The sequence below is a fragment of the Echinops telfairi genome, unplaced genomic scaffold (genome assembly GCF_000313985.2).
Source record: "Echinops telfairi isolate 266 unplaced genomic scaffold, ASM31398v2 ScPeMD7_655;HRSCAF=1070, whole genome shotgun sequence".
NCBI classification, from domain to species: domain Eukaryota; kingdom Metazoa; phylum Chordata; class Mammalia; order Afrosoricida; family Tenrecidae; genus Echinops; species Echinops telfairi.
In genome coordinates, this window is record NW_022104553.1 from 22,441,346 (window position 1) to 22,460,464 (window position 19,119).

Here is a 19,119-nt window from a genome sequence, read left to right on the forward strand (position 1 = left end):
GGCAAAGGGATGTCCAATTTCCCCCGGATGGGCCCTGGGTCCCCACTCTACACTCCCCCTCATTCACAGCTGTTATCTTTCAAGAGCAACCAGTCCACCAGGCCCTTTGCTCCAGCAGCCGCTGTTGGGGTTAGAGGCCACCGACCAGGCCTCCTGGTCGATGGACAGCAGTGTGGCAGAGTTCTGTTTTCTCAAGATCTACCATTGAACTTTCCTTGTAGCTTGGTGGCTGTCATGAAGGCAAAGGAGCCTGGGTGGGTTATGCAGGTTGGGGCCACCAGCCGTTCCCCTGGAGAAAAAACAAGGCTTTCTGCTCTAGGAAAGACTTAGAGGAGGGGGGAGGGGGGAGCTGATACCAAGGGCTCAATCGAAAGTAAATGTCTAGAAAATAATCATGGTAACCTATGTACAAATATGGTTGACGCAGTGGATGTATGGATTGTGATAAGAGCTGGAAGACCCCCCAATAAAGCGGTCTTTTAATATTAATAAATACTAATCACAAAAGACTTACAGCCACAAAAACCCCCAGGATAAACAAACAAAGAAAAAAGATCTACAGCCTTGCAAAGCAGTTCTAATCTGTCCTATAAGGTCGCTATTGAGTCCGAAGAGACACCGTGAGTGAGTGAGTGAGTATAATTGACACAGGATCTGGAGCCATGACCAGGACAATCAGGAGTGTGATAAGGATACCCCTGTATCCCCATGGTGGCTGGAGGGGGGCGTGTGGGGTGGGGTGGGTGGACCTGACTGGGATCAGTCCTGAACTCTAACAAGTACAGTGTCGGAACACTCCGTGGCTGAGACACTGACAGCCCTGTGCTCTGATGGGGACTCTCCCGGGTTGTGAATTGGATGGCTGCCCATGGTAGGGGCTGGTGGGGGGGATTGTGCGGGACTTCGGCAGGACTTTCATGGTGATTTCTTGGGTGACTGTAGGAGAGCAGTGCCAGGTGGAGGTAGGGCAGTGGTGAGCTGAAATGGGGCACAGTGCAGCTTCCTCATGTCCTGAAGCCCTGCCTGCTCCTCCCTCTCTCATTTCTCAATTCAGCCCCAAGCCTCTTACACCTCTGCCCCGACAGCCAGCCTCGTGGTGGGTGCTGGGTTGCATTTGGCTTAAAGTCCCAACATTGCCGCTGTCCAAAAGGCTTCCTGGGTGGCATCAAGAGCTCAGCCCCAGGCTGCAGGTGGATAGATGGGCACTTGGAACCCTCACAGAGATGCCGGAAATGAGGCTGTTTCCACCCACTTCCCAAGGGTCCCAGCTCCTCTCTGACACCCCACCACCACCACCACCACATCTCCATGAACTTGTCTTGACTGGAGGGTTTTCCTTTCCTTATGGGAGAGGTGGGGCACCTTTCCTAAGCCGAACCCACCTGTCCCTAGAGTCATAAAACCCCAGGGGAAGGAGGGCACTTTGCCCACCCTGGCAGGGTCTCAGGGGACCATTGGCAGCTCAGTCCATCGCCACAAGGGGCCGCAGAGGCGTTGGAGGTGCACTGCACCCATGGGGTGGCCAACAGCTGATTCCCCCCGAAACCGATCACCAGGCCTTTCTGACAAGGCACTTCTGGAGGGCACTCAAGCCTCCAACTGAGCAAGTACTCTGCTGACCCCCCCCCCCAGGGGGGGGGTGACCCCCCAGGGGACTCCCTCTGGGGCCGCCGGGCTTGTGTAATTGCCCGGGCGCTGTGCCCAGAAGCATGCCCTCCCTCAGCCTCGCCTCCTGACACAGGGGTCTGCCTGCCTGCCCCCTTCTTTTCCTCTCTCTGGGTCCCTGGCAGTCTCCCCCACCCAGTCTGCCCTCACTTCTCTGGGTCTCGCTTCCACCCCTGCTCTGCCTCCAGGACGCTCAGATAGTCTCCACTCCCCTCCTCCTCTGGGCCCTCGGTACTTTTTTTTAATTTAGGTCTCTTTTTTTCCATTAAAAGATCATTTTAGCGAAAGCACATGTTTTGAGAAGTACAAATGTGCTCGACACAATGGATGATGGATGGATTGTGATGAGTCGTGCGAGCCCCCAACAAAATGATTTCAAAACAAAACAAAACAAAAAAAGATCATTTTAGGGAAAGAAAAAAAAAAGAGGAGCTGATACCAAGGGCTCAAGTAGAAAGAAATGTTTCGGAAATGATGATGGCAACAGATGTCCAAATGTGCTTGACACCATGGATGGCTTGCGATCAGAGCTGTAAGAGCCCCCAATAAAATGATTTAAAGGAAACACAGATCATTTTATTGGGGGCTCTTACCACAAGCCATACATCCGTTGTATCAAGCATATTTGCACATATGTCGCCCGCATTCTTTTCTCGACATTTATTTTCTATTGAGCCCCTGGTTTCAGCTCCTCTTTTTCCCCTTCCCTCCCCAGCCAGCACCATTTTCTAAACATTCACTTTCGATTTGAGCCCTTGGGATCAGCTTCTCTTTTCCCCTCCCTCCCTTGGCCTTCACTGTCTTTCTTGCTTCTCTCTGTTCCCTCCCCTCCCCTCTCCTCCGCCCTTAGCTGCTCCCTCTCCCGCTGGGCCTCCCTCTCGCTTTAGAACCAGATAGATTTCCATGCCCCTTGGCCTCCCTTTGCTTTTTTGAAAACTGCCCCCCCACCCCAGCGGCTTGCAGTCCCCGTGCTGCCCCCGTGTGTCCATTCTATTTCCATCCGGGACTCAGCCTCCGTGACCCCCAGACGTTAGGCACAGCAGGCCTCCAGCCCTTGTAGTGGTTGTTAGGTGCCCTCCAGTCGGTCCCGACCCACGGGACCCTTGGCACCACAGCATGAAACACTTCCCGGCCCTGTGCCATCCTCACCATGGACCCTATGAGCCCATGGTGGCAGCCACTTGTCCACTCATCCCCTGGAGGGGCCTTCCTCCAGCGTGTAGCTCCCTTCTGACTCACTTTCTGGTCAGTGGCCCTGGTGTTCTCATGAATGGGTGCTAGCTCACCCAGCCCTTGTCTGCCCCAACCTCACCACCTCCACCAAGCGACCAAGCTGGGGTATTGGATCCAAGGCAGGATTCCTGGATCTGGTTGTGGAAGGGACTCCAGACTCCAGGGTCTGAGGGCATTTCCTGGTCTAAGGGAGGAGGGGGCTGCAGGTCCCTGGGGAGGTGCCTCTTGTAGGGTCCTCAATTTTCTAGCTCTTGTCAGATTTGGGGGTCTCCAATCACTTACCTGTGAACCTCTCCTCGTTGCCGTCTCCTCTGGGCCTGTCAGAGGGCTGGGGCCAAAGTTCCCGGGGTGGGAGGTGCCAGGGTTTGACTTTGCCCTGTGTGGTGGAGGAAGGAGGGGGCCCTGACTCAGCTTATTCCTGGGGATGGCCCTCCACATGGCCTTTTCCTGGAGTCTTGTCTCATCCACACGGATCCGACAGGACCAGGGGCTTGGCATGAGGCACTGTGGCAGGAGGGGCCTCTGATGGCAGGAGGTGGCCAAGGGGGTGCCAGGACGCCCTGCCCTCTCCTGTTGACTCTACTTCCTTCTCTTCCCACCCCTAGATTTGGGCACGAAAACTTCTCCCTGTCCCTTGGCTTCTGGGTGGTTCCAGAAGATGCGTCTCCTCCAACTTCAAGGTGAAAGGAGAGGACTCTTGGGGGCCCAGGACCTAGACTCCCGAGTCTGCAGAAAGAGGGGCAGGGGGGTTGGACTCCAGGGTCTGAAGGAGGAAAGTCCAGAGACCTGTACTCTTTTGTCTGAGGGAGGAGGGGCTTGGGGTGGTTCAGGTTGGATTTGGGTAGTTCCTAAAGGTCCCAGCTTAGAACTGAAAGGTGACTGGCAGTGGGCGAGTCTCAATGGGCCGCCCTTAGGCAGTGGAAATGAGCGGCGACTACATTTCCCTGAAAGCTCTAGGGTAGCAAACGCCTTCTCTCTATGGGACGGTGCCCCCAGGGACCCATGGGAAGTGTAGTTTTTTCCATTTGGCAGTCAGACACCAAGTTCCAGGACGCCCTCTGGGGGTCCCCTGTCTCTCCTCAGGCTGCAGACCTGCAGCTGGAAAGGACACAGAAGCCTCAAAAGAAGCCCAGCCCCAGCGAGCCCCTGCTGTTTGGAAGGACGTTCACTGACCACATGCTGATGGTGGAATGGACCCAGTCTGGGGGCTGGAGCCAGCCCCGAATCAAGCCCTTCCAGAACCTCTCGCTGCACCCGGCCTGCTCGGGCCTCCACTACTCCCTGCAGGTGGCGCCATCCTCCCCGCTCCCCTCGTGCTTTCCCGGCGTGTCTAGCCGGCTGCGGCCCGCTCGCTCGCCACGCCCCACGTGCTCGCTCCGCATCTGATTGGTTGAGTCCACCGCGCTGGGTTTGTCTGTTTCTCCTTCCTGTTTTCGGAGTTCGCCCGCGTCCCAGGCGGGACGGTGCCGAGGTCCGGGGGACTTGAACACCCCACGTTTTGCTTGTCACCCAGCCCTAGCTAGGCATTGCGGGAGGCCGGAAGACTCCCGATCGATCGATCGATCGAGATCGATCCGGCCTTCGCAGGAAAGAAGCGGAGGCCTGTCCTGAGGGTGCTTGAGGGAGAGGGGACAGTCAGTACAAAGTGCCCGGGAGGAGAAGACCTTGGCAGGTTTGGGGCGATCCTTGGATCGGGGCCAGGTCAAGGACATCATCAGGGCCACGCAGGTCCTCAAACCCGGGGGAGCCATGGGGGTGCTGTGAGCAGAGCTCTCTGGGGGATAGTTGGACGCCTCTGTGGAGGCTGAGCTGGAGGAGGCCGAGCTGACGGGTCATGTAGGAAAGGGTGCGGCTTGAGCCCAGGGGATGGCCGAAAAAACGAGAGACACACACGGGTCTGCCAGGGCAAGGGGGCGGAGAGAATAGGTGGTACCTGGGGGGTTGACCAGGTGACCCATGGGTTGTACTGTGTGATGGCCCACAAATGAGGACCCAGGAAGGGGAGCAACTCCTTGGGCCCGTGGAGAGTGAGGACGGGTGGGTTTCTACAGGGAGATCCAGGAGAGGGTAGCTTTTCTGACGTGGAGCTGTGGCCAAAGGCAAAGCCATCGTCTCTTCCTCATCTCTCTCCCTCTCTCTCTTTTCTCCTTTGAAATGTCCAAACCAAGGTCTTTAGGGAGGAAAGGTTGAGTGACGGTCCTCGCTCACATCAGCTTTGTTTCTTAGGGCCGTGTTTGTCCTCCAGGGCCCACCTCTGTGCCACTCAGCACCAGGTCAGTCTCTTTTAAAGTTGAAGATTGATTTTCTACACGGCAGACACACGGACCAGGTCGGCAGTTTCCGGCCACACAGTTCAGGGACACAATGTCATTCTTCACGTCGTCCCACGTCCCACCGTTCTGTTTAGAGCCCACCCTCTTTTTCCCCGTTGTTTCCCCCAGGCCCCTTGAGATACATGCACGGCCTGGTCCTTTCTCATCTTTGAGCTGCTGCTGTGGATTGGATGTTATCTGGATTGTTCTTTATCTTTAAGCACGGCCAGACATTCTTTATGAATTAAGCTAACTGATTTGATTTCAAGACTTGAAGGCAGCGGTGGGGAGCATCAACCTGAGGGCCATGCTTGTGGTTAGATGCCGTCTGCTCAGTCCTAGCCCGTAGGGACCTTATGCACAGCAGATGCACAAAAGAAACACTTCCCAGCCCTGTGCCACCCTCACAATCGTTCCTATGCCGGAGCCCCCAGTTGCAGACCACTATGTGAGCCTATCTCATTGAAGGCCTTCATCTTTTTTGCTGCCCTGCTACTTTACCGAATACGATGTCCTTCTCCAGGGACTGGTCTCTCCTGACAATATGTCCCAAGTATATAAGACAAAGTATCCCCATCCTGGCCTCTAAGGAACTTTCTGGCCATACTTCTTCCAAGACAGATTGGTTTGTCCTTTGGGAAGTCTGTGGTACTTTCAATTCAGTCATCTTCACCAGCACCACACATTCAAACGCGGCAGTTCTCCTTTGCTCTTCCTTATTCAAAGTCCAACTTTCACAGGCATCTGAGGCGATTGATAATACCAAGGGTTGGGTCAGGTGCACTTCAGTGTTCAAAGTAACACCCTTGCTTTTCAGCACCCTAAAGAGGTCTTGTGCAGCAGATTTACCCAGTGCAGTGGGTTATTTGATCTCTGGTGCTGTTTCCACGAGCATGGATTGTGGTTTCAAGCAAAACAAAATCCCTGAGAACTTCAATCTTTGTCTCCATGTATCCTGTCATTACCTCTTGATTCAACTGTGGGGATATTTCAGACAATGTTTTTACATTGAGTTGTAATCCACACTGCAGACAGTATAAGGCCCATGAAGTCACCAGTACCAGCTAACATCACATGCCTCACCCAAGAGAAGCCAGCCGTTCTAGCCATCACACTGGGGATGGGTTAAGGACATGTTTGACTGGTATGGCCAGAGAGTGATCTTTTAAAATTTCCAAATGGCTGTAGGGGATTGCTTTTGGTTTAAGGTTTAAATACTTCTGAAGGCAACCGTTTCAGGGATTCATCCAGCCTTCGTGGCTCCAGAAACTGGATTCCCTGAAGATTTGAGGTTCTGTTCCTCCTTTTCCTCTTTTTGATCAGGAATCTTCTATAGAATCTTTGATCACCATATCCAGAATGTTGAGAATGTTCCCCTCCAGAATCTAGTCACTTGTGAACTGAGGAATCACACCGTGGGTGTATACATTTTAGATAAGGTGACAAGTATCAGGGGCAGACAGAAAACTAGGCTCACTGATATCTCCCTTAAGTGGGTCTCTGGAGAACACCATATCCCTTCTTCATTTAAGCCACCACAGCCAGGTTGTCCTCTGGCATTTTTTCTTCAGTTGAGTGAGCTCCGAGAAATTATTGGGTTTAGACACCCTGCTGTATAAAACATATATTTCTACAATCCCCAGACTCTCCTTCCTAGGAGGCAAGACTCATGTCCCATAGCACCCTCCTTAAATGCATGCATGAATAACGGATATATTTTTATACAGGTATTCTTTTTACTGTGGTAAAAATATATAACAAGACCCTTTTAAAGGGCACAATGCCGTGGCCTGAAATACACTTGCAGTGTTGTGCAGCCATCACCACTGTCTAGTTCTAGAATGTTTTCACCACTCACAATAGACACCTTCTACCCAGGAAGCAGTTCCTCCCCATTCCCTCTTCTCCAAGCCTTTGGCAACCACTAAGCTACTTGCTATCCTGCCCACCTGGTTGATTTTGTACGTGCTTTGAGTTGGCGACTGTCTCAGTTACCTGGTGCTGTTGACACACAAATACTCTAAGTGGGTGACTCTAAAGAACAGGTTCTTCTCCTCACAGACCTGTAGGCGAAAGTTCACATCAGGAGCTCAGGCACGTCAGTCCCTTCCTTCTCCGTAACTGGGGGAAGTTCTTGTAAGTGATTTTCTTTCTTTTTTTAAATCGTTTTGTTAGGGGCTCATACGACTCTTAACACAATCTATACATCCATCCATTGTGTAAAGCACATTTGTACATTCATTACCCTTGTAGGTGATTTTCATAGAGCATGATCTCTGTGTTTATTCTGACATTTCTTTCAGTAATTCAGTCATTTCAAGAACAGTTGTACAGTTTTCACCACATTTAATTCTAGAACATTTTCTTCTTCCTTTTTTGTTATTCGTGTATTTTTTTTCTAAATGTGTATTCTGACATTTCTGGAACTCAAAAGCGATTAGATTTAAGACCCACCCTGTCCTGATATGCCCTCATTAACATAAGTAAAATCCTACTTCAAGCCGAGACACATTTATAGTGCGTATAGGGGTGAAGATTTAACACATATTTAAGGAAATCACAACTCAATCCATGACAGCCTTTTTTTCATGAGAAAATTCTTTTTATTTAAAAAAAAGTGGGTCATATATTCACATTGTTTAAAATTCAAAATGTACAAAAGGGGCTATGTTGTTCCTATATCCAGCTTCGTAGCAGCCCCTTCAAGAGGCCTACTACCAGTTTCCCTGCCCTTCTGGAACGTTTCTTCCCGGATTCAAACGCTGATGGATAGGATTCTCTCATTCCACTCTAAGGAACTGGGCATCCACTGTTGTTGACAGCTGGTGCTTTGTACTAGATTAGATCTTAACCTTGAAGTGTTCTTCCATAGCAGCTCTTGAAAAACCTTTTCTCCTTCTTTGTGATTGCTGTAACCAAGGCACCTCATTGAATCAGTTCCTTAATGTTAGATTAAGGAGCCCTGGTGGACTAGTGGGTTACCATGGGTTTCTCCCCTCAAGGTCAGTGGTTCAAACCCACCAGCAGCTCCCTTAAAGAGTTACGATGCAGGAAACCCTACACGGGGCTGCCAGGAGTTGGAATCAGCCGGATGCTGGTGGGTTGTTTGTTCCTGTTGAACTTCGCGGTTGTCTTGTGTGATCCTAAACAAGAGACTCACTGCCATCCAGTCGATGCTGACTCATAGGGACCCTCTCAAACAGGGTCCAGCTGCCCCCCGAGTTTCCAAGACGGTAGCTGTTTACAGGAGCAGAAAGCCTTATCCGTCTCCGAGGGAGTGGCTGGTGGTTGCCAACTGCTGACCTTTTTTGGGTGGCAGCCCAGTGCGTTGCCACAATGCCACCAGGGGTCACATCTAGGGCAGGCACCACTCCCCTTAAAAGCAAGCGACGGTGACAATGGGGACAAAAATAATAGCTGAGCAGACGGCTTCTGTCCAGGCCCAGAGCGCATGGGGTTTGGGCCTTGGTGTGGAGGTTTGCTGCTGTTATTAGGTGTCCACTCCTAGTGACCTGACCTGTGTGGCCAAACACTGCCCGTCACCATTGTGACATTGGAGCCCCTAGGTGGTGGTTCAGGGTCTGGCTTCTCTCCTAGTTCCCCGACCCAATAGAACGGTTAGTGCTTTGTTCTGTCCGATATCAGTCGAGGGTGCCTGGGATCTTAAAAGCTTGTCAGGGACTACCCAAGCAAGACGCTACTTGCCTGGGGCAGCAAAGGAAGCCGGGATCCCGAGGAGGAAATGAACTGTGTGGCTAAGCACCAGGAACTGCTTCGCAACAGTTTGATCCAAGATCCGCCAAAGCATCTTCATCACCAGGAGGGGAAGGGGGAAATGTGGACCAAATGTCAAGTTCACATGGAATCCAGGCTTCCTGGAGCTGGAGGAACCCCAGAAAGGATTGCCCGGCAATTTACCTTAAACTGAAAATAGTGGCCCCCTCCCCCCGCTCCCTTAAGTCTTCTTTAAACCAGGTAACAGTTCAGCTCCATCCGTCAAGAATGTGCGCTTGGGAGCGCGGCGCCCGTTCAAGTGTGATCTTTATGGGATCGAGTTGACAGCAGCAACTGGACAGACTCAGAGGCACCTTAGGGGCATCGCTAGTTGATGGTGACAAGGTGAGCAGCAACCCAGAGGGTGAGGAGTGAAATCTGTCACAGATGCTTAACCTACAGAAGCAGCTGAGTCCCTGTGTATTGTGCTGTGTCTCCTAAGAGTCCTGGTGGCGTAGTGGGTTGCTTGTTGAGCTGCTAACAGCGATGTTAGCAGTTCGAAACCATCAGCAGCCCAGTTGGGGAGAGAGAAGGTTTTCTATTCCTGGCAAGCGTTGACAGCTTTAGAAACCCACAGGGGCAGTTCTACTCTGAGTTTGAGTTTTAAGCTGAGTGCTATGTGTAATCCCCACCCCACCCCGAAAAGAGAAAGAAAAGATACTATTGAATTTTCCTCAAGAGTTCCTGGATGGAAAGGTCATTTTGTAATTTTGAGAGCAAGCTGTCACATGATTTCCATAGAAGTTGTACCAAGTTCCACTTCTACCTGCAGAACCGATGTCCTGAACGCTAGACAACCTTGTGAGACTGAACAAGGAGAAAAATCATTTCCAGTCTCCTCAGTTTTTTAGAAGGAAGCCTGGTGGGGTACACACTGAGCTGGCTACCGCAAGGTCAGCTGTTTGAACCCCTCAGCGAGACCGTGGGTCTGTTCCCACAAAGATGCAAAGTCTCAGACACCCAAAGGGAGCGGCGTTCCTCCCTGTCCTATGGGATTGCTGTGTTGGAATCCACTCGATGGCAGTGGTTTTGTCTTGTTTATTTGCTGTCGAGGAACCCCGGTGCCACAGTGGCTAAGCACAGGGCTGCTAAACGAGCGGTCGAACCTTTGAACTCACATTTATTCAGTTGCTGATATTTCCTCCTATCGACTTGTCACCTGTTTTCTTGTCTGTTCCCTTGCTCAACCCGCCGATGTTGCACTTTTAAGTATTGTAGGTTTGTAATATGTTTTAATATCTGATAAGGTAATCCGTACCTGATAGGTATTCCACTCACATACACACACTCACAAGACACACACACTCTCTCTCTCATCTTTTACTCCTGTTTAAAATGTTCTGGCAAATCTTGCTTTCCATTTTGAATGTATTCAATCATTCACTCAACAAGCCCGTGTTGGCCTCACACTGCTCTGGCCACAGGGACTGGCTGGAGTGCGGGTACTAAGGCGAACGTATCCTCTCTGGGGGTCCCTGCCCCATGGGCATTCCCAGTCTGTGTACTGGCATGCTGATGTTTCTGTGGTGAGCGAACTTCAGGGGGACTGCCACACGGAAGCTGAGAGATGAGTTGGGTGAAATTAGGAGCGTTTCCCAGCCCAGGCCAACCCGAGCTTGGGTGGAGCCTAGATCCATCGGGGAGCAGGGGGGAGAGGTCTGGGGGCACAGTCCTTAAGCACTCAGTGAGGAACAGAAAGGCCGGGGGTTTGAACCCGCCCGCTGCTCCCTGGGAGAAAGACGTGGGTGGCAGTGTGCTTCTGTAAAGGCGACGGCCTTGGGGCTTATACTGGCTGACATCAAGTTCATTGGGGCTCATGGCCACCTGCTAGGACAGACCAGATCCGCCCCTGTGGGTTTCCAAGCTGCAGATCAGTACCGGAGCAGGAAACTTAGCTCTTTTCTCCCCAGTGGGTTCAAACCGCTGACCCAGTTAGACTAGTTAGCAACTAGTTAGTTACTAGTTAACTTGTAACCCACTGTGCCAGCCAGGCTCCTAGAAGGCAGGCTACATCTGTCCAGAGAACAACGGAGGGTCATTCATGAGATATAGAATTATTCCATATGAAAGTGTCATTGTTAGGCGCCGTATCGTCAGTGACCCACATAGCCACCCTGTGTACAGCAGACCCCAACACTGCCCGGTCCTGGGCCAGCCTCATGTCTGTTGGGGTGCCGCTCGCTGCTGTAGCCCCTGTGTACAGCCATCTCATTCCGGGCTTTCCTCTTTTCGCCCACCTTCCCAGACACGACGTCTCTCCTCCAGGAGCCGGGGCCTCCTGATCACGTGGCCAAAGGTGCCCGAGATGAGCTCTCACTATCCCACTTCTGAGGCGCTTTCTGGCTGTACTTCCTCCTAGATAGACTTACTGGTGCTTCTGGCTGGTAGCCCAGGGTGATTGCAAGAGTCTGCCAGCACCGTCCAGGCCAACACACCGGCCCTTCTCATTCATGGTTCTGTTAGGTTGCTGGGATGGTTTCTAGCTCAAGTCTTGCTTCTCAACGCTGAAAGAACCCATGAGGGGTGGGGGGTAGGGTGGGGGTAGTACCCAACTACCCAACAGCTATGGCTGCTTTAGGGGAGCATGGGGAAGATCCCACCACCCACCATGAGACCCGAGAGAACACCCTGAAAGAGGGCATGGCCTACCCTCGGACAGCTATTTGTCCCGTGGTCAAGGGTACTGGCCGATCTCAGTGGCTGAGTTCAAGTGCATTTGTGTGAGGTACAGTCCCTGGTGCCTCGTGTGGGCATGCCCTTGGCTCTGAGCATGCTTAGTCTCCACAAGTGTCTAATGTGTGCCAGATTTCTTTGCGGCCCCTTCACTTGTGGCATGGCCAGTTAATTTTCGTTTGGCGTAGCCATTCGGGGAAGACAGCCCTCTTTATCCCGAATCTTTCTACCTTTCAGTTCAACTTCCTCTAATGCTCACCTTGGGCCCAGATCACCCAGCGTCATCAGTTGGCACCTGTTGGTTCATCTCACCTGGCCACCCGCCTTCTTGCCTTTGGCTGTAAGATCGTGACCCAGTGCCCAGACCCTGTGGTCTGACTTCAGCCGTTTGAATGTCCGGGAGACTAGGACCAAACATTTGATTTAAAAATTTGGTTTAACTGGGAGTCAAAAAGAAAATAGCGCATTAAAACACGCATGCCTTTTTGACAGCTCAAACGCTTGGGGTCCACTGAGTCAACTCGAATGTTTGGGGTCCAGTGGCGGTACATGGTCACTCACTGCCACTGAGTCAATTCGGACTCATAAGGACCCTATGGGGCAGGGTAGACCCGCCCCCGTCCCTTTCCGAAGCTGTACCTCTCTACCGGAGCAAAAAGGCTTGGTCTTTCTCCGCAGGAGCAGCTGGTGGGTTTGAACCTCCCACCTTGGGGGTAACAGTGCAATGATACCCCGTGACCCTACCAGGGCTCCTTGGCATTGGATGCAGTGGTGGTGAAGATTCTCACCTTCCTGTAAAATTAGGAACAAGGCGGTCAGGGCTTACCCTGGGCCTTCTCTGCTGTCCGGTCTCTGGGCCCTGCCTCGCCACTCAGTGTGCATGGTCCCTATCCCGGTGCTCATTCTGCGGCCCCTCCGCGGTCTCCATCTCTGTGGGGGGCCTAGTAATTGTCCCCAACTCTCTCCTGGTGGCCTGTGGTCTCTGAGCACCCCCTCCTCACCGGTCCCCCACCCCCCGCAGCTCTTTGAGGGCATGAAGGCTTTCAGAGGCCAGGACCAGAGGATACGCCTCTTCCGACCCTGGCTCAACATGGACCGGATGCTGCGCTCCGCCCAGCGCCTCTGCCTGCCGGTGAGGGGTCCTCCCAGGTGGGCGGGGGCGCGGGCCAGGGGCGCGGGGTCCCCTGACTCTCTCCGCCCTCTGCCCAGAGTTTCGACAAGCGCGAGTTGCTGGAATGCATCCGACGGCTAATCGAAGTGGACCAGGCCTGGGTTCCCGAGGCCAAGGGCACCAGCCTCTACGTGCGGCCCGTGCTCATCGGGAACGAGGTGGGGGGACTCTGATGGGCCCCTGCCCCAACTGGTGGGAAGGGGAGGTGATGAGGGGCCCATGGGCCTAGACTATGGGGGAAGGATGGTGGGTGGGAACCCCTGATCTGAGGGAGGAGGGGGCTCATGGGATTTCAGCCTCCCCTCTGGGTCTGGGGTGGAAGGTGGGCAGCTGGACCTCTGGGTCCCTGATTACCACCACCACCGTCCTTGTGTCCTTTGCAGCCCTCCCTGGGTGTCGGCAATTCCACCAACGCCCTGCTGTATGTCATCCTGTGCCCCGTGGGCTCCTACTTCCCTGGAGACGCCGTGACCCCCGTCTCCCTCCTGGCCGACCCCGCCTTCGTGCGGGCCTGGATGGGTGGGGTTGGCGACTGCAAGCTGGGGGGGTAAGCACCCACCCACCACCCTCCCCCGGTTCTTTCCTCGAATGCTCACTCCTCGGTTTCCTCCTCTGGTGAGGGGTGACCAGAGGAAGCCAAGCCATCTGCGGGGCGTGGAGAGGGTTTTACAGCGGAGCAAGTGGGCAGGATTGGCTGCAGGTCTTCCAGGAAGGAAACCCGGGAACCAGGGCGCCCAGGAACCACCAGCGACCCCTTGAGTGTCAGCAGAACTGGGCTCCGCTAGGATTTTCAAGGACTGATTTTGGGGGGAGTAGGTGGCCAGGCCTTTTTTCTGAGGCACCCCAGAGGGCGATCCCAACTGCCAGTTGCCCCATTAACAGCCAAGCACGTTAACCATTTGCACCACGCGGGGAGCGGATGGGGGCTCTCTGGCTCCTGAGAAGCCTCCAGAAATGAAGTTCAGCCTTAACTTACCTGTCTTTCCCGAGGAATCAGACCCTTCTTCTGAGGAGCCTCGGGGTGGTCTTGAACCTCCTACCTCCTGGCTAGCAAGAAGGAAGCTTAGATGTAGGTCAAGGGCCTCTCCCCCAGGCAGTCTGCCTGGAATGGCCTCCGGTGGACTTGCTGGTTGGTTTGCCCGCCAAGGGCTCTGACTTAGGGAGAAGAGAGGAGTGACCCCCTTGGCGCACCAAGGGTGGTCTTAAGACAGGAAGTGTGCCCCCCCCCCCACACACAGGGGGTCCTCTGGTACTTTCCACCCACATCTCCTGAGGGGCAGCTCCCTGTCCGGTCAGAGTCACCTGGAACCCCTCCCCCCCTTTGTCCCTGCCCCCTTGTCCAGAGCCATCCATATGTGCTCTGGGTTCCTCCCAGGAGGTCCAGTCATGGCCTGACTAGGCTTGGGAGATGGGAGGGCTTCCTGGAGAAGGTGACTCCCACTCAAGGTTCAACTAAGACTAGTGGGGAGAAGGGCGATGGTTCCCTGTGCACAAAAGGTGGTACGAAGTTTCTAATACTGGGGACCAGTACAGTGGGGATGGGGGAGAGGAAGGTACAGGGAAGGTGTCCCATGCCACCCCACCCCCCAAACCAAACCTGCTATCGAGTCCATTCTAACACTCCCTTGAAGCCGCTGGTGGGTTTGAACTACCAACCTTAACTGTACAATAACAGCCAACTGCTTACCCGACAGCACTGCCAGACTTGGCAAAGTATCTAAAACAAAGCAAAAAGCCCAAACACCCAAACTCATTGCCACCCAGGCCAGTCTGACTCACAGGGACCCTGTAGAACTGCCCCTGAGGATTTGGGGGACCTAACACCTTGAGTAGAAAGCCTCATCTTTCTCTTGAGGAGCAGCTGGTGGTTTCGAACCGCTGACCTCGAGGCGAGCAGCCCAACAGGTAACCGTGGCACCACCAGGGCTCCTGGGAGTGTCCAGGATGAGGGGCAAAAAAACAAATCCCAAACCAACCAAGTCTGTGTTTTGAACATCTGAGCAAATGCCTGGACCAGGCTAGACCTTTGAAAGGCAGACTGAGAGGCTGGGACATGGCCCTGGGGGGAGAGGGGCTTGGGAGACCCCTTTTGGGGCACAGTGGGAGGATGGGGTTCTTGGCCCCCGCCGATCAGGCTGCCCTCCATCAGGAATTACGGGCCCACCGTGTTCGTACAGCAGGAGGCGAGGAACAGGGGCTGCGAGCAAGTCCTCTGGCTGTACGGGCCGGACCACCAGCTCACCGAGGTGGGCACCATGAACATCTTCGTCTACTGGACCCACGAGGATGGGGGTGAGCACACCCAGGACTCCCCAAGCCCTGCCCCTCCCCCAGAACCCCAGGGCAAGGGGTGCACCGGCAGGCCCTAGTGCAGTGATTCTCCATCTTCCTCATGCTGCGAATCTTTCATACAGTTCCTCATGTGGTGGTGACCCCCCCAACCATAACATGATTTCTGTGGCTACTTCATCACTGTCGTTTGGCTACTGTGATGAATCGGGCGACCCCTGGGAAAGGATCGTTCTGGGAGTTCTGGCTCCTAGGAGGCTGGGGTGAGTGGGCCTAAGGAGGTGAGGGACCATAACATTGCCCCGCTCTCCCGCCTGACCAAGTGCTGGAGCTGGTGACCCCCCCACTGGACGGTGTCATCCTGCCTGGAGTCCTCAGACAGAGCGTGCTGGACCTGACTCAGACCTGGGTGAGGGCATCGGGAAGTGGGGGTGGTGGTGACAGGGCTGGTGCCTTAGGAATGGGCATCAGGGGGGTTATGGGGTAGGGAGAGGCTGGGGCACACCAATTTCCTGTGTCCCCCCCCCCCTTGGGTCTCAGGCAGAGCCTTGCGGCGGGCCCACCCTCTGGGCTAGCATCAACTCTGGCCCCTTGTCCCCCCTCATCCACAGGGCGAGTTCCGGGTCTCCCAGAGGAAGGTCACCATGAAAGAGCTGCTGCGGGCGCTGGAGGAGGGGCGGGTGCGTGAAGTCTTTGGCTCAGGCACGGCTTGCCAGGTCTGCCCGGTGCACCAGATCCTGTACCAGGGCCAGGTGAGCAGGCAGGACTGGCATCAGTGGGGGAAGGGCTAAAGGGACAGAGAGGGCCCGATCCTCATGGCCCCCTCTGCCCCCCTAGCAACTTCTCATTCCCACCATGGAAAACGGGCCTGAGCTGATTCTCCGCCTGCAGATGGAGCTGAAGGCCATTCAGGTGAGGTACACCACCGTGGCAGTTGGCAGGACATGTTGTTCCCTAGAGACATGCGAGTCCCCAGGAGCCTCCAGAATGAAAGCTGATCTCTCTACAGAGTGCAGAGCCAGGAACAGCCCCTCCCATAATCCTTTGGAGCCCCAGATGAGTCTGCATTCTAAGAATCACAGCAGCTAAAAATGTCCCTTTGGGGCCAGATAAGCTTTTCCTGGGAGCGTTTGGCACAAGAAATCCTCATTCCATTCACCTGGTTGGGCCCTGAGTCTCCACATCCCTAGGCATCTTGGTGGTGTGATCCTCTCCCATCCTTGAGTATCCTGGTGCCAGCACCCCACTCCCATGAGCCTCTGCTGCACCCGGTATTCTTGTTTGAGAAATTCGCCTTCCTGTGAACCTGTGGGCCTTAGCCGGTCTTCTGGCCTTCGAAGTTGGCCTCTCATGAGGCCCTGAGTCCAGGGTTACCCCATTTGGCCTGAAGAATCTTTCTCCTTAGAGGAAGATGCTGGTCTTCCGAGACCTGATCTGACCCAAGAACGGTTCCCGGCATGAACTTCTGGAAGCATTCTCATTCTTCTGAGCTGTCTTTCCCGAGAACCTCTGGGCACCTTTCCTAGCTCTCCAGACTGAGAACAACCTTCTAGTTGAACTTCCCATCCGTCATTTTCACGTCTCCAACCCTTTAAGAGTCCTGGAGGGGTAGCCCTCACTCATTGGGCTAACTCCCAAGGTCGGCAGTTCAAAACCACTAGCCTCTTGGTGGGAGAAAGATGAGGCTTTCTACTCCCGTAATGAGTTACCGTTTCAGAAACCCACAGGGGCAGTTCTACCCTGTTCTGGGGCCCCTTCTCTGCCATGGTTCCCCTGGACCCACGATGGTTAGCGAGCTTCCACGGATTGGACTCCATTTCCCATGAGGTTCTGGGGCGCAGCTCCATAAACGCGGCAGTCTGGGATGTCCCACGGGCTCCTGGGAGTTGCAGTCCGGGCCAAGCCCGCACCTCACTTTCTGCCTGCGTTGCCCCCGCAGTACGGAACGAGCGCTCACAAATGGATGCTCCCGGTCTGACCTGCGGACCGGGCCCCACCACCTTCGAACCCGTCGCCCCGCCGACGCGTGCAGCGTTTGACTCTCCAGCCCCCTCGTCCTCACACCTGAAAGTGCAATAGGGAAGGAAAAGGCCAGGTGCCCGATGCCTGAATCTCGGGCGCCCCCACGTGGTTGCTACACCCCAAAGCCATAAAGGGCCAGGCCCAGGCGTTCTGGCCACCCGCCTCGCCTCGCCTCCGGGGCCCGGGGGAATCGGATCCCCCAGCGCTGTCCCAGGGGCGTGCGCTCAAGACTCCGCCTCTCTCCGTTCCCTGGCGGGAACTCCCGGTGCTGCCGTTGATTTGAATTGTCCTTGCTGCAATTTTGAAATAAAATGCCAAAGATCAAGACGTGCACTGCTCTCTCTAGTGATGTGACTTCTGGGGGCGGGGACCCCACAAGAGGTGAGGGCTGTGGTAGGTCTTAACTCGACACTCCTGGCCTCAGCCGGTTACTTAGGGACCCAGCACACCCGAGCTTTTGCCTTCCCCCTTTCTCTGAAGCAGGCGTCCTCTTTATCGCAAACTCAATTGAATAGCGTCCCTCACCTGCTCCCAACTCTTTGTCTGGAGGACAGCCACGCATATGGTCTCCCTGGTCCCTGTTCTTCCTGGCCTCTGACCCCGCCCCTTCAGCCGCAGCCCCAGTGCCTCAGTCCAGCCAGGTCCCCACGCTCTGGCCTCCTGGCGGTCCCCAACAAGTCTTTATATTCTATACCCACCTGTCCCTTTCCCCCAGCTCTCACCTGGCTCTGCAGCACCCTAGCCAGTCCTGCAGATGGTGGGTGATGTTGCAGGAGGTGGACCTCAAGACGATTCTAAAGTCTGGTGACGCAGAGATGGAGAGACCTGCTCCTTTAAAGTCTCAGAAACAGTGGCTTCGGAGTTTGGGGCCTTGGTCGTTAGCAGATGACCCTCGGCCCCACACGCAGGAGAACAGATCACTGGCCGGTCCTGCACCATCCCATGATCCATCGGTGACGTTGCCCTGAGCTGATTTTCAGAAGCGATCTCTATGAAACCCCCGCCACGTCTCCCTCCCATGGAGAGGCTGGTGGGTAAGAACTTCTGACCTGCCAGTTACCAGTCGAGTGCTTTAACCACTGCGCTGCCAGAGCTCCTTGCTGTCACCTCTTGGTCTTTCTAGAACGTGAATTCCGCAGGCAGGAGGGCAGGAGGACTTGGTCTGGTTCTCTTACATCCTCTTAATGGGCAGTGGTGGTTCTGTTAGGTTTCTCAGGTGGGTCAGACCTCGGTTCTTGGCTTCGCACGATGAAAGAATTCACAGCGAAGCCCGTTTTGTCATCCAAGTGGGTTTTTATGAAGAACGGAACAAGTGTCAGGTTCTACAGTCTCAAAGGGGCCCACAGCTGGGCCTGAGCAAACACGTGGAAGACAGCACCCATGAGTGCGGATCGTAGAGGGGTGGGGGGAATCCCAGAAGGCCAGAAGCCCAAGAACCCTAGAGGCTGAGCGCATGCGGGTCAAGAGGTTGTGTGCCCCAGTAGGCCCGGAGTGGGTGCATGTGCACCTGCGTGGGGGAGGGAGACCCTCCCCCTGTACTTGCCTCTGACCAGGAGCAGCGTAAGAGAGCGACTCAGAGCGTGCTCCCTGCCTTTATTCTAACCCACCCCCTGGCTGGGGGAAGGTGTGGTTGATGGTATTGGTTGACCCCATTGGCTGAGTTAGGCCCACCTGGGTGATGCCATGAGCCTGGGCCTAGTTTGGCCCTCCCACCGGGCATGTTCAGTTTGAGGTCCTCATAGGTGTCTAAATCGTTGCCTGATTTCTTTCCAACCTCCTCTATGGGGGCCTTTGCAGGCATGGGAGGGACTCCCTGTCCCTAAGCTAGCTCCATCACAGTTCAATAGAGAATTCTCCCCTTCCTTGCTGGAGACCAGGCCGCCCTGGTGGTGAGGTGGGCTAAGCACAGGACTGACTTACAAGGTCTAGTCATTTGACCCCATCAGCTGCTCCTTGGGGGAAAGATGAGGCTGGCCGTTG

General features: G+C 54.5%; 1 protein-coding gene across 1 annotated transcript in view; it reads left to right on the top strand.

The window, feature by feature from the left end:
• BCAT2 (branched chain amino acid transaminase 2) overlaps positions 1-17,472 on the top strand; it is a 20,067-nt gene extending 2,595 nt beyond the window's left edge. Inside the window, exons 2-11 of the mRNA XM_004710646.2 lie at positions 3,504-3,578; positions 3,982-4,185; positions 12,679-12,789; positions 12,867-12,986; positions 13,212-13,375; positions 14,978-15,120; positions 15,441-15,526; positions 15,729-15,869; positions 15,955-16,029; positions 17,057-17,472. Coding sequence (XP_004710703.1) covers positions 3,504-3,578; positions 3,982-4,185; positions 12,679-12,789; positions 12,867-12,986; positions 13,212-13,375; positions 14,978-15,120; positions 15,441-15,526; positions 15,729-15,869; positions 15,955-16,029; positions 17,057-17,095 — 1,158 coding nt within the window. The 3' untranslated portion in view covers positions 17,096-17,472. The remainder of the gene's footprint in view (positions 1-3,503; positions 3,579-3,981; positions 4,186-12,678; positions 12,790-12,866; positions 12,987-13,211; positions 13,376-14,977; positions 15,121-15,440; positions 15,527-15,728; positions 15,870-15,954; positions 16,030-17,056) is intronic.
• The last annotated feature ends 1,647 nt before the right edge of the window (positions 17,473-19,119 follow it).